The sequence below is a fragment of the Microcaecilia unicolor genome, chromosome 3 (genome assembly GCF_901765095.1).
Source record: "Microcaecilia unicolor chromosome 3, aMicUni1.1, whole genome shotgun sequence".
In the NCBI taxonomy this organism is placed as follows: Eukaryota; Metazoa; Chordata; class Amphibia; order Gymnophiona; family Siphonopidae; genus Microcaecilia; species Microcaecilia unicolor.
In genome coordinates, this window is record NC_044033.1 from 400,987,124 (window position 1) to 401,001,579 (window position 14,456).

Consider the following 14,456-nt stretch of genomic DNA (forward strand, 5'->3'; position numbering starts at 1 on the left):
AATTGCAAAACTTGCAACCTACTTTACAAAAGGCTCACTGATCTTGGAATCTTTTTAAAAATGTACATAATATGGTCGTGGGGTGTGTGGAGGGCATTTAGTAGGCTGCATGTACAATGGGAACAGACAGTTTACAACAAAATATAAGTGGCACCTTTTAGGGATTAGAACATTTAAGTGACATCACTTAAATATATAAAATGGTGGATTTTGTTGCCTAAATGTTGCTACTTACATGTCAAATAGTGGATATCACATCACATATAAGCACTGCTGTTATTATAACTGTTAACAGTTTACAAAAGAAGGTAACTGCTGCCTTGACCTTCAGAGGTGGGTCTCCACGGAATACTTAGTGGAATTCAATGGCAATTGTCCACCTACTATCCTCATCTGTCCAAATAAACTGTTATAAATCTTTATAGCTTCTTAAAGTAACAATGGATTTATCTTAATAAGATAACTTTATGGTTTCAGGGGACTTTAGACCGGTACAATATAGAACTCTCAGGGGACAATGTGCTTACATGTGTTTCACCTTTCAGCTGTCTCAAGGTTGGTGAAAGGGGTGAAGAATTGAGTAATCGTGAAGAAACATAAAGGTTTTTGCCTTGAGACAGCAGAAAAGCAAAACACGTGTGGGCAGATTATCCCCTGAGAATTCTACATTGTTTGGGCTCTAAAGTCCCTTGAAACCATCAAGTTATCTGATTAAGGTAAGTACATTGTTACTTGAAGAAGTTATAAAGATTTATATATATTTGGACCGATGATGATAGTAGGTGGACAATCGCCATTGAATTCCACTAAGTAATCCGTGGAGACCTGCCTCTGAAGCTCTTCAGTCACCTTCTTTTGTGAACTGTTAAGAGTAGTTATAATAGCAGCATTGCTTATATCTGGTTTGATATATAGATTTGGACCTACTGTAATTAGTTTCAAGAATTATTGGCCATCTGGGGGGGAGGGGGTCTTTTACTAAAGCTTAGCTTGAGTTATCTGCAGCAGGGCCCATTTTATTTCTATGGGCCCTGCTGCAGATAACTCAAGCTAAGCTTTAGTAAAAGACCTCCTTGATTACTTGCTTAAGGGGATTTTACAAAGTTGACATACAAGGTGAGCCATTAGGATGCCTCCATCCAGAAATTGAATTTTTGCAAAATTGCAGTGGTTTTTAATGCCACAAAGGCAATCCAAATACCCTCACCCCCCAAGTTCTCCTTCTAAACTCTGACCCTGAGAAGATAGCCCACAATTAACAACAGGTCAGTTATTTTGCTTCAAATGTTGACCATAAGGGATGTGTTTGTTTTAAATGATATGGGAAGTAAATGACATTTTGCATGCTATTTTTGAACCAAATTCATAGAAAAAAAAGTGTTTTCCCCTTGTCATCTGTGTTATGAGTTTGCATCCTATAGCTGAAATAGTGCACCCTTTCTGAGTGTGAAAGAATGTACACTCATTTGAAACATTACTAAAAATTTAATTTATAAAACATAACAAAATGGAAAATTCCATAAAAGACAAGGAGAACTAAACAAAATGAAAATTTTTGGACTGCAAGCTTAGTGACCAATTCAGGTTACAAGTGTCTGGCAGGGTCCCAAAGGGTAGATAGATTCCATTTCCCCAAGTCCATCTTAATAAATGTTTATGGATTTTTCCTCCAGTCACTTGTCGAAAACTTTTTTTTAAACCCAGCTACATTAGCAGCTATCACCACATTCTCTGGCAACACTACTACTACTACTACTACTACTACTAATCATTTCTAAGGTGCTACTAGGCGTACACAGCGCTGTACACTTGAACATGAAGAGACAGTCCATGCTCGACAGAGCTTATAATCTAATTAGGACAAACAGGACAAACAAGAGGTAAGGGAATATTAAAGTGAGGATGATAAAATAAGGGTTCTGAACAAGTGAATAAGGGTTAGGAGTTAAAAGCAGCATAAAAAAAGATGGGCTGTTAACTTAGATTTGAAGACGGCCAAAGATGGAGCTTGATGTACCGGCTCAGGAAGTCTAGTCCAGGCATATGGTGCAGCAAGATAAAAGGAATGGAGTCTGGAGTTAGCAGAGGAGGAGAAGGGTGCAGATAAGAGAGATTTACCCAGTGAATGGAGTTCCCGGGGAGGAATGTAGGGAGAGATGAGAGTGAAGAGGTATTGAGGAGCTGCAGAGTGAATGCACTTTTAGGTCAATAAGAGGAGTTTGAACTGTATGCGGAAATGGATAGGAAGCCAGTGAAGTGACTTGAGGAGAGGGCTAATATGAGCATAATAACACTGGCAGAATATTAGTCGTGCAGCAGAATTTTGAACAGATTGAAGAGGAGAGAGATGGATAAGTGGGAGACCTGTGAAAAGCAAGTTGCAATAGTCTAAGCGAGAGGTGATAAGAGTGTGGATGAGGGTTCTGGTAGTGTGCTCAGAAAGGAAAGGGCAAATTTTGCTGATATTATAAAGAAAGAAACGACAGGTTTTAGCAGTCTGCTGAATATGTGCAGAGAAGAAGAGGGAGGAGTTGAAGATGACCCCAAGGTTACGAGCTGATGAGACAGGAAGAATGAGAGTGCTATCCACAGAAATAGAGAATGGGGGAGGAGGAGAGGTTGGTTTAGGGGAAAAGATAAGAAGCTCAGTCTTGGTCATGTTTAGTTTCAGATGGCGCTGAGACATCCAGGCAGCAATGTCAGATACGCAGGCTGATACTTTGGCCTGAATTTCGACTGAGATTTTTGGTGTGGAGAGGTAGATCTGGGAGTCATCAGCATGAAGATGATACTGAAAACCATGGGATGAGATCAGAGTACCAAGGGAAGAAGTATAGATGGAGAAAAGAAGAGGTCCCAGGTCAGATCCCTGAGGTACACCAACTGACAGTGGGATAGAAGTAGAGGAGGATCCACTAGAGTATACACTAAATGTACGCTGGGAGAGATAAGAAGAAAAACAGGAAAGAACAGATCCCTGAAATCCAAGTGAGGACAGCGTATCAAGGAGTAGGCTGTGATCAACAGTGTCAAAAGCAGCAGATAGATCCAGAGCATAATTACACATTGAATAATTTTTCTGATTTGTTTATAATATCTTAGTAATGTTATTGTGTGCGCTCTAGTCCATGTATATTTTAAAAGAGCAAATAACTGATTTGTGTAACCATTTCCGTGTCACTTAATATTTTATAGACCTCTATCATATTCACCTTAGCTGTCTTTTCTCCAAAATAAAGATCCCTAATCTCTTTTCCTAACTTTTCCTAACACGGGAATCATTCCCTCCTTTTTATCATTTTGAATGCCTTCTCTACCTTTCCTTATTTTATTATATCTTTTTTTTTTTTTGAGATGCGAAGAGCAGAATTTCACACAGTACTCAAGGTGTGGTAAGACCATGGATTGCTAGAGCACCATTATGAAATGAGCAGAGGATTTCAGTGTATTATCTACAATAGTACCTATTTTCATTTTGTCTCATTTCCCCTGTCTATTTTGTTCAGGATTTTTCAGGCATTTTTTCTCTATGGGCCTCTTTTATCAAATCATGCTAGCAGTTTCCATATGGCAAATGAGAGGAAGCCCATAGGAATTGAATGGGCTTCCTCTCATTTACGGCACAGGAATCGCTAGCATGTCTTTGTAAAAGAGGCCCTATAAGAGCAATGTTCTTAAGAGAACACTTTTCACAAAGAGTTTGCTTGATTTGCAAAGGGGAGACTTGGTAGACTGCCACTGGAGATCGCAGCAGCCCTTTTGGCAGATTAGATGGTATAGGCAGGAACAACTGGAGATTCATCTTTCCCTGACTAGCCACTAGACCATCAGTGGATGTACGGTAGGCTTGGGGTGCCAATAAGTGGGTCCTTGAGGGGGGATATTCTGTGCAGGGGGGGAGGGTGGGCTGTTCCTGATTGGGCTGGGCCAGATCCTAGCTGTCAGTTTTGATTTTGGCTACACTCCACCACAGATTTAATTTTGGCCAAAACCAAAAAGAACAGTTTCAGTCACCCCCTCTAATCTGGATGCTGGTGCTGATTATCGTCCTTATCTGGATAAGGGCAGCAATTGACAGAATACCTGAATATTCAGCCGGGTGGTAGTTCTGAATTGGAGCACATTGGGTCCACGCGGCTTAGTAAAAGGGCCCCTAGGTCGCTCCTACATTTCTGTATGTTAAAAATATAAATATCAGCCTCACCTCTACTCCGTCCATGTCCGTTCCCCTGTGAACAACCCCTTACTATTACATGCTAAGCCATTTTAGTACATAATTATAGAATAGCAATTGGTCACTCTGCTGCCATTTTTGTGCATAAATGCTAGTATTCTATAAATTTAAGTGTGAAACAGGAACGTACATTTAGGTGACAAGTTATAAAATGAGGAGGATTGCCTTTTGAATGTATGAGCAACCACCAAGGTTACTGATCAAATGTATAAATGTGAGAAGATCTTGATTTAGGGGTTAGTGTTAGCATACACTTACTGCCAGTGGCATAGCTATGGGGGGCCACGGGGGCCTGGGCCCCCACAAATTTCATCTGGGTGTCTGGTTTGGCTGGCGGGGGTCCCCATCCGCCGCCAGCCGATGCCTTCTTCAGCACCGGTCTCCGGCGCAGCCGCGTTCGCTGGCCTTCTCTTCTTTCTTCTTGCTCCTCTTGTGCATGCTGACGCTCCGTTACGTGAAACTGAGCAGTTTCGCGTAAAGGAGCATCAGCGTGCACAGGAGGAGCAAGAAGAAAGAAGAGCACAACAGAGAACGTGGCTGTGCCAGAGACCGGCGCTGAAGAAGGCATCGGCTAGTGGGGGTTGGTGTTTGTTTTTGCGGGGGGAGCGACGAGGCGGTGAGGAGAAACGGCAAGCAGGTGAGGGGGAGCGATGAGGCGAGGTGGTGGGGGGGTGAGACGAGGCGTGGCGGTGGGGGGGGGGGAGGCACTCAAAATGTGCCCCCAACCTCGGGCTCCGGTTACGCCCCTGCTTACTGCAGCTTAAAATGCCTTAGTGTGGGATGTGTGATAATTGTCAAATCAAGGCATCCTGCAGTCAAATCTGCATATGCAAGCTATGCACTAAAAAATAGTTTTATTTTAATTGAAGGGGTAGTGTCTTGGGTGGAAAGTGGACATTTCTGCACGAATCAGTTAGTGCATCTACATTACTGAGCACTAACTGATTAGCACATGAGCACTTACTGCCCATATAGTATGTGTTGTTACATGCTCATCCGCTAATATTTTTAATGGCCGCATACTTATGGCAAAATTTATTAATTAAAAAAAATAAGAAAATTGGCCATTTTCCAGCTGTGGTAAAAATGGTCTTAACGAGTGGGGAAACACCCGTGTAAGTGTGCTGAGTCCACTTTTTACTACAGTTTACTAAAAGGACCCCTTAGATCAGAGTTTGATCATTTTGGAGCAGACACATGGAATGCATGTTGAAGGGCACACATAAAAAGACTTCTTAAGTAGAGATTTTTTTAATGTATTTATAACATTTGTACATTCATTTTTGATTCTAAGATGTGAATTAACTATGAAAATGCATTCTATTGGGATGTTGTGCATTGCTACTTCCTTGCAAATGGAGTGAAAACTGACCAGCATTATAAGCTTGGTAGGTAAGTGTAATAAGACATCTTATTATACTAAATTATGCACTTGTAGGTGTACTTACCTCTTGATGTCCCAAATCCCTTTCAAAGGCAGCATAAAATTATCTGTTTGTTTACTTTAACAGTATTTCAAGATGTCCATGTGATGATCTTTGTTGGATTTGGTTTCCTGATGACCTTCCTGAAAAGATATGGATTCAGCAGCATTGGAATCAACATGCTCATTGCTGCATTTGGGCTGCAGTGGGGAACTTTGATGCAAGGATTCTGGCACCTTCATAATGGAAAAATCAACATTGATATACTCAAGTACTTATTTTTTTCTTTCTTGTTTAGAACATGATTACTTCTTTTAACCCTTTAAATTGAAATCTGAAGTATATTTTTGCAGTATTTGTAAAAAAGAAGATAATTACTACAGTCCATAAATTCCAAATGCAGGCTTATGATTTGGATGCTTTTTTCTGTGATAATGGAACATTGTAAAAACATCCAGGGCAAAAAGTAAGACTTTTTGGCTAGACCTGTTTTAATAATGGCTAAGTGCCAAAAAGGTACCCAAACTGACCAGATGACCACTGGTGGGATAAAAGAATAATCTACCCCTTAATTTCCCAGTGGTTACTGACTCTATCCCACCCCTCTAAAAGGTGAAAGTGAGAGTACATACAAGAATCTATGATAGCTCCAGATATAATGGCCATCCCTCTTAGAGCAGCAAGCAAGTTCCTGGAGTAGCCTAGTAGTCAGTGCAGTGGATTGTAGAGAAGGGGACCAGGCTCATACCCAACTCTAACTGGTGCACTTGTGATGGAAAATGTGAGTGTCCCAAAATTTATTTATTTATGTATTTATTACATTTGTACCACATGCTTTCCCACATATTGCAGGCTCAATGCGGCTTACATAGTAAATACACAAAATCACAAAATACCTACTGAACCCACATTTAGGTGACATCTGCTAGGATAAGGTCTATTGTAGTAGTGTATAGTTTGGTACAGTACATTTTTTTTGTTATTATTGTAGGACTCACCATACAATATAAAGGGGTTATGATATGATATGTACCTGGGACCTGTTATATGAAGTTCGCTGCAGTGCCCCTTAGGCTGTCCCACTGCTCAGTTGGGATGTCTGTGTGGCCAGTCTAATAAGAATGCTGGCCCTCAGACATCCCAATAGCTTGTTTTTGTGTGTTTTTCCCTTGGATATTTTTTGTTTTAAAATAGCCCTTAAAGAAAGATGAGCACAAAAATGTCTAAAATAGGGCATTTTTTGAACCGTCTTTCTAGTTAAAAATGACCATGTTTGGCACTGGAGTTTTGGATGTTTTTTGCTAAACGTCCAAAATTGAATTTTGACATCATATAAAAAATGTCCCTCTATTGACCCAGGAAGATAGAAATGGGTCAAGTGAGCAAATTCTAGGTTTGGATAACAATAGTTTAAACAAAACCAGATTGCTAAGACTATTAAAGGACATCATAGATGGGTCAAATCTGAAGGTGTGTCCGATAGAGAGGATGATTCTAGATTGAAGGCAGCTGGGCGACAATGGTCTATGTTTGGGAAATCTGAAGGAAAAGAAAGTGTAAGTTAGTAAAAGAATTTGCTATTGGCTAGGAGTCAGTGGAAATGGTTGAGAAGAGCTGCTTAGAACAATTGGCAGCTAAAGTGATTTTCTTAGACTAATAAACTCTCCAGGCTTCCATCAATTGAGTAGATACAAATGATGAGCTCTGGACAAGATGCTGTGGTCTTCTGCAGGGCCGTGCCTAGGGTCTCTGGCGCCCCCCTGCAGACTATCAATTGGCGCCCCCCCCCCCCCCCCCCCGTGAAAATGATCACTCACCACTTGCCACACTGAAAAGAATTGTCAGCAATATTCTTAGAAATAAATTGCTATACATTGCAAAATAAGATAGCAGATGTAAATTCTCACAGTGGACATATTCCAAACGCTAAAATGAAAATAAAATGATTTTTTTCTACCTTTGTTGTCTGGTGACTTTCTTTTTCTGATCATGCTGGCCCAGTATCTGATTCTGTGCTATCTGTCCTCTTAACTCCGTTTCCAGGGCTTCCTTTTCATTTATTTCTTTACTTTCCTCCTTTCTTCTTCATTTCTTGCTCTATATCCATTTCCAGCAATTTCTCCTCTCTCCCTGGGTCCTGCCCTCCCATCCATGTCCATCCTTGTCCCTCTCTGCCCTTCCCTCCTCCATCCATAGCCAGCAATCCTCCTCTCTCCCCTCTCTTCCATTTCTGGCAATTTGTCCTCTCCCTGGGCCCTGCCCTCCCATCCATGCCTCTCTGCCCTTCCCTTACCTCAGCTTCGCGCTCTGGGGCCTTTAAATCTTTTACCTGCGGTCGCAACAGCGTCAGTGAAAGCGCTGCCGACGTCTCCGTTCCCTTCGCGCTCATTGGTTCCCTCAGTGTCCCGCCTTCTTCTGACGTCAGAAGAAGGCGGGACACTGAGGGAACCAACGAGAATGAAGGGAAGGGAGACGTCGGCAGCGCTTTCACTGACACTGCTGCGACTGGAGGTAAAAGATTTAAACGCCTCGGCAGCGCGGAGCTCAGGTAAGCGGCGAGGGTAAGCACCGCGGTGGCGCCCTCCAGAGGTCGGCGCCCCCCTGTGGTGCTTACGCCGCTTACCGTATCGGCACGGCCCTGATCTTCTGAAATGTCACCAGTATCTTTCATTTTGTCTGGTCTGGTATGTTAGAAATCAGATGCTCCAGAGCAACCTCGGTTGCTGGTGCCAGGGGTGAGATAATTGGTTTCACTGGGACAATAGAATCCAATATTAATTACCAAAATAACAGAAGGCATAGTGACCAAACAACTCACAGACTATCTAAACAAGTTCTCGATATTACACGATTCTCAATCAGGATTTCGCTCTAATCACAGTACTGAAACCGTACTAGTCACGCTCATGAACAAATTCAAACAATTGATAGCAAACGGCAACAACATTCTACTGCTACAATTCGACATGTCAAGTGCATTCGACATGGTTGACCATGGAATTTTATTACACATCCTCGAATACTTCGGAATTGGAGGCAACGTTCTCAATTTGTTTAAAGGGTTCCTCACTACACGCTCATATCAAGTGACTTCAAACTCAATTACATCAGCGACATGGAAACCTGAATGTGGAGTTCCACAGGGATCCCCCCTCTCACCGACCTAATGATGACACCCTTGGCCAAATTACTATCGAATCAGAACCTAAACCCATATGTATACGCTGAGGATGTAACGATCTTCATCCCATTCCATCAAGATTTAAGGGAAATCTCCAATGAAATCAAGCAAAGCCTACATATTATGAATTCCTGGGCAGATGCATTTCAGCTGAAACTCAATGCTGAGAAAACCCAGTGCCTGGTACTCACCTCGCAATACAATAAGAATAAAGTTACCACCATCAACAACCCTAAACTAAATCTACCAATTTCGGACACCCTGAAAATCCTCGGAGTCACATCTAACACTTGAGAACCATGCAAATAACATAACCAAAAAGATGTTTCATTCAATGTGGAAACTAAAAAGAGTTAGACCATTTTTCCAAGGATTGTCTTCCGCAATCTGGTACAATCACTGGTACTCAGTCATCTGGACTATTGTAACTCACTCTACGCTGACTGTAAAGAGCAAATACTCAAAAAACTCCAGACAGCTCAGAATACGGCAGCCAGACTAATATTCGGCACACCAAAATACGAAAGCGCGAAACCCCTATAAGAAAAACTACACTGGCTCCCACTAAAAGAACGCATCACGTTCAAACTTTACACTTTAGTCCATAAAATCATCCATGGTAATGCCCCAGCCTACATGTCAGATCTAATAGAACTACCACCCAGGAACGCAAAAAAAATCTTCCCGCACACCCCTCATTCTTCATCCTCCCAAGTGTAAGGGTTTGAAATACAAATCAATGCATGCATTACCTTTTCCTATACGAGCACGCAGCTCTGGAATGCGCTGCCACATAACTTGAAAACGGTCTATGAACTGACCAATTTCCGCAAACTATTATAAACCTATCTCTTCGACAAGATATATCACAAAGATCAACATGTGTAACTGTATAATCTTTTGAACTTCTAGTACTGTCTTATAATGTCTTTTGCTTTAACACCATCATGTAATTCACCACCATGTAACACAAACCCTCTGTAAACCTAATGTATATTCACTTCTATTTCCAGTACCCATGATGTATTGTAAGCCACATTGAGCCTGCAAAGAGGTGGGATAATGTGGGATACAAATGCAATAAATAAATAAATAAATATAGTGCATATATTAGAGTTTCAATAGGCAACTTGATCAGATAGAAACATATCCAAAAAGGTAGAAAGAAAAAAGAACTAAGTGAAGCTAAAGTGAAAGGATCAATTTGAGCCAGAGCATGGGATGGGATAAGGAGGAAAGGTAACGTAAGGCAGACCAGAGGAAGGAATCAAAGTAAAAGAAACCAGCATGTGATCAGACCAAGAGAAAGGGAAGGATGTGATGGAGAGAAGGAAGTGGGTTTAAGACAGGAAGAACTAAGTCTAATGGATGTCCAGCTACATGAGTGGGAAAGAAAATGTGCTGTTGAAGGCTGAGATCCAAAAGTAAATAGAAAAAGCATTTGTCTTGGGAGCAAGCAGGCTTGTCAACATGAAGACTAAAATCATCAAGAATCACCAGATTAGGATAGAGATCCATAACCTCAGATAGTGTACTAGCCAGAGAGTTCCAGGTGTTAGAAGCTGAGGGAGGATAGTTAATAAGAATAAGATGAATAGAAGAGACAATATTGACCTAATACTGAAAAAGGTGTGAGCAAAATCTAAATAAATAAATAAATATTAAGACCAAGAAGTACTACTTCAGGATAAGACAAATGAACAGTCGTGAGTTCAATGATCGATGGGCAGCTCCATTTTAGAAAGGAAGCAGAAGTCAGAATTAAGACATCTAAGACAAAACATGTCAAGTTTCACTATTAGTTTAGAACAGAATTTGCTGATGTAGAGGCTCTTCTAAAATACAGGAGAAATAGATGCTTATGCACCAAGAGTATGTGGCATACATATCTATTTTAGAAAACAAACCACAGAAAATTTCAACAGGTTGAAAACCAGCAGTACATATGTGGTTATATAGTAAAATAGCAACATAAATGTCTATGTGCAGGGGCCAGAAATGGGATTCAAAGCTGACGAGTCAAAGAAACTGAATAAAATCTCTATAAACCTGGAGGATGTAGTGGGGCAATTTGACAAATTAAAGAATAGCAAATCTCCTGGACCAGATGGTATTCATCCCAGAGTACTGATAGAATTGAAAAATGAACTGACAGAACTATTGTTAGTAATATGTAATTTGTCTTTAAAATTGAGTGTGGTACCAGAAGATTGGAGGGTAGCCAATGTAACGCTGATATTTAAAAAAGGTTCCAGAGGGAATCCGGGAAATTATAGACCAGTGAGCCTGACGTCGGTGCCAGGCAAAATGTTAGAGACTATTATAAAGAACAAAATTAAAGAGCATATTCAAAAGCATGGATTAATGAGACAAACCAGCTTATTTTCGAAGGAGAAAGTACTACTACTACTACTACTTAACATTTCTAAAGCACTACTAGAGTTACGCAGCGCTGTACAATTTAACATAGAGGGACAGTCCCTGCTCAAAGAGCTTACAATCTAAAAAACAAGTGAACAGTCAGTCCGATAGGGGCAATCAAACAATCAAATTGGGGCAGTCTGGATTTACTGAATGGTAAGAGTTAGGTGCCGAACGCAGCATTGAAGAGGTGGGCTTTAAGTAAAGACTTGAAGATGGGCAGGGAGGGGACTTGGCGTAAGGGCTCAGGAAGGTTGTTCCAAGCATAGAGTGAGGCGAGGCAGAATGAGCGGAGTCTGGAGTTGGTGGTGGTGGAGAAGGGTACTGAGAGGAGGGATTTGTCCTGTGAACGGAGGTTTCGGGTGGGAACGTAAGGGGAGATGAGGGTAGAAAGGTAGTGAGGGGTGGCAGACTGAGTGCATTTGTAGGTAAGAAGGAGAAGCTTGAATTGAATGTGGTATCTGATTGGAAGCCAGTGAAGTGTCCTGAGGAGAGGGGTGATATATGAGTATATCGGTTCTGGCGGAATATAAGACGTGCAGCAGAGTTCTGAACAGATTGAAGGGGGAATAGATGGCTAAGTGGGAGGCCGGTGAGGAGTAAGTTGTAGTAGTCAAGGCGAGAGGTGATGAGAGCGTGGACGAGAGTTTGGGTGGTCTGTTCAGAGAGGAAAGGGCGAATTTTGCTGATGTTAAAGAGGAAGAAGCGACAGGTCTTGGCTATCTGCTGGATATGAGCAGAGAAGTTGAGGGAGGAGTCAAAGATGACTCCGAGGTTGCGGCCAGATGAGACGGGGAAGAAAGGGCGCCCATCTTTCGATACAAATCAGGAGATGGGCGCCCTTCTCGCAAGGCCGGCCAAATTGGCATAATGGAAAGCCGATATTTTGACACCCTCGACGGCTTTCCGTCACAGGGACGATCAAAGTTCACAGGGGCATGTCGGCAGGGTAGCGAAAGCGGGACTGGGGCGGGACTAGGGCGTGATTAGGAGATGGGCGTCCTCGGCCAATAATGGAAAAAAGAAGGGAGGCCCTGACGAGCACTTGGCCGACTTTACTTGGTCCATTTTTTTTCATGACCAAGCCGTGAACAGATGCCCAAACTGAGCAGATGTCCACTGGAGGGAATTGGGGATGACCTCCCCTTACTCCCCCAGTGGTCACTAACCTCCTCGCACCATAAAAAATGGTTAAAATACTTTTTTGCCATCCTCTATGCCAGCCTCAAATGCCATACTCAGGTCCATCGCAGTACTATACATGTCCCTGGAGCAGTTGTAGTGGGTGCAGTGTACTTCAGGCAGGCGGACCTGGGGTGGGGGGGGGGTGGGGGGGGGATCAGCACCCAAGATAAGGGAGCCATGCACCTGGGAGGAATTTCTGAAGTCCACTGCAGTGCCCCCTAGGGTGCCCAGTTGGTGTCCTGGCATGTGAGGGGGACCAGTGCACTACAAATGCTGGCTCCTCCCATGACCAAATGGCTTGGATTTGGCCGTTTTTGAGATGGCGTCCTTAGTTTCCATTATCGGCGAAAACCAAGGTCGGTCATCTCTAAGGGCGGCCATCTCTAAGGTCGACCCAAATGTTGAGATTTGGCCGTCCCCAACCGTATTATCAAAATGAAAGATGGCCGCCCATCTTGTTTCGATAATACGGTCGGGGACGCCCCTTTACAGGTCCATCCTTAGAGATGTGTGCCCTTATAGATGGGCGTCCCTGTTTGATTATGCCCCTCAAAGCCAACGTGGATTAAGTGAAGGGAATTCTTGCCTCACCAATATACTACATTTCTTTAAAGGGGTGAACAAACATGTGGATAAAGTTGAGCCAGTTGATATTGTGTATCTGGATTTTCAAAAGGCGTTTGACAAAGTACCTCATGAAAGACTCCAGAAGAAATTGGAGAGTCATGGGATAGGAAGTAGTGTTCTATTGTGGATTAAAAACTGGTTAAAGGATAGAAAACAGAGAGTAGGGTTAAAGCAGACCTTATGGTTACTGAAATCGATGTGATATGATCTAGAATGTGACCTCACCATACTGGGATCAGGTGGAAGGCAATAGTTACCATCACCAAAGAAAACACAGCGAAAACAAGAACATGGGAAAAATAAAAAAAAAACAGGCTGTATTGGACCAGGAATGTACAATCAATTGGATGCTTGGTGACTGCAAGAACTTCAATGAAAGCAAACTATGTAGTCACCCAGGATTCTCCCCAATGAGCTTGCCCAAGAAGCATAGCCTGCTCCTTAGGCTAACTCCTTTGGGCACTGCTGTGGTGTGGTTGCTGCTAAGGGTGAAAAATGTAACTTAATAGCATCTGACATCTCTATGCAGCAGCAGGTGTGCAGGGCTAAGGGCAGCATCGGAAGCAGAATTGGTGGACAGCAGCACTGTGGGTACAAATTTCAAATGAGCCTGCAATATGCCCACAGGATTTGATAATAATCTTCCTCAAGAGAAATTAGCATTTGGAAACAAAACACATGAATAGATCTTGCACTTACCTCTTTCACGGGCTTTGTGTAATCTAATCTAATTTAATCTAATGCAGGCTTTTGTTGACTGCTTTTTCCAAAATGTCCTAAGCAGTGTACAAAAAAACCCCAATGAACATATTTGGGAGTTACAATATCCTTCCCCCACCGCCGCTGCAGTGTTGTAGCTTACATTTTCGGGCCATCCGCGATTCACACAGGAAGGCACTCCATGTTTTTTCCCAGACTACCACTTTCGGCCCTCTCTCATGCAACTTCCTGTTGTGAGGGCAGGATGCGCCAGAGGGAAGTCCCCGTAGTGTCTGTGTGAATCGCGGATGGCCCGAAAATGCAAGCTGCAAGCACTGTAGCTGCAGTGGGGGAAAAATCAGGAAACGGCAGATTCTGGACCTGCAAGAAGGGGAAAGTAGGGAGTGATGCTGGATTGTGGGCACCAGGAGGAAGGTCAAGATGTGCTGTAGCACCCCTGAGAGTTCACTGCAGTGCACCAGGGTGCACCGGCAAACAGTTTGGAAAATGCTGGTATAACAGGAGATAGATTTAGCAGAAAAGATGGACACCAATCCAATGCACAATCAGATTGAGAAAGTTTATGTAATAAAGATTGCATTTCAGCACGGGTAATTAACATCAAAAGTAGACCAAATCCAATCGAAACAGGTTGATGATTGAAGTAATTCATTCCTAATTGTTT

The 14,456-nt window shown here is 42.5% G+C and overlaps 1 protein-coding gene across 2 annotated transcripts in view; it reads left to right on the forward strand.

Annotated features, from left to right (window-relative positions):
* Positions 1-14,456, forward strand: part of RHAG (Rh associated glycoprotein) — a 108,270-nt gene that overhangs the window by 9,249 nt on the left and 84,565 nt on the right. For both annotated transcript variants that reach the window (XM_030198739.1, XM_030198738.1), the window contains exon 2: positions 5,746-5,929. In XM_030198739.1, the coding sequence (XP_030054599.1) occupies positions 5,746-5,929 (184 nt within the window). The remainder of the gene's footprint in view (positions 1-5,745; positions 5,930-14,456) is intronic.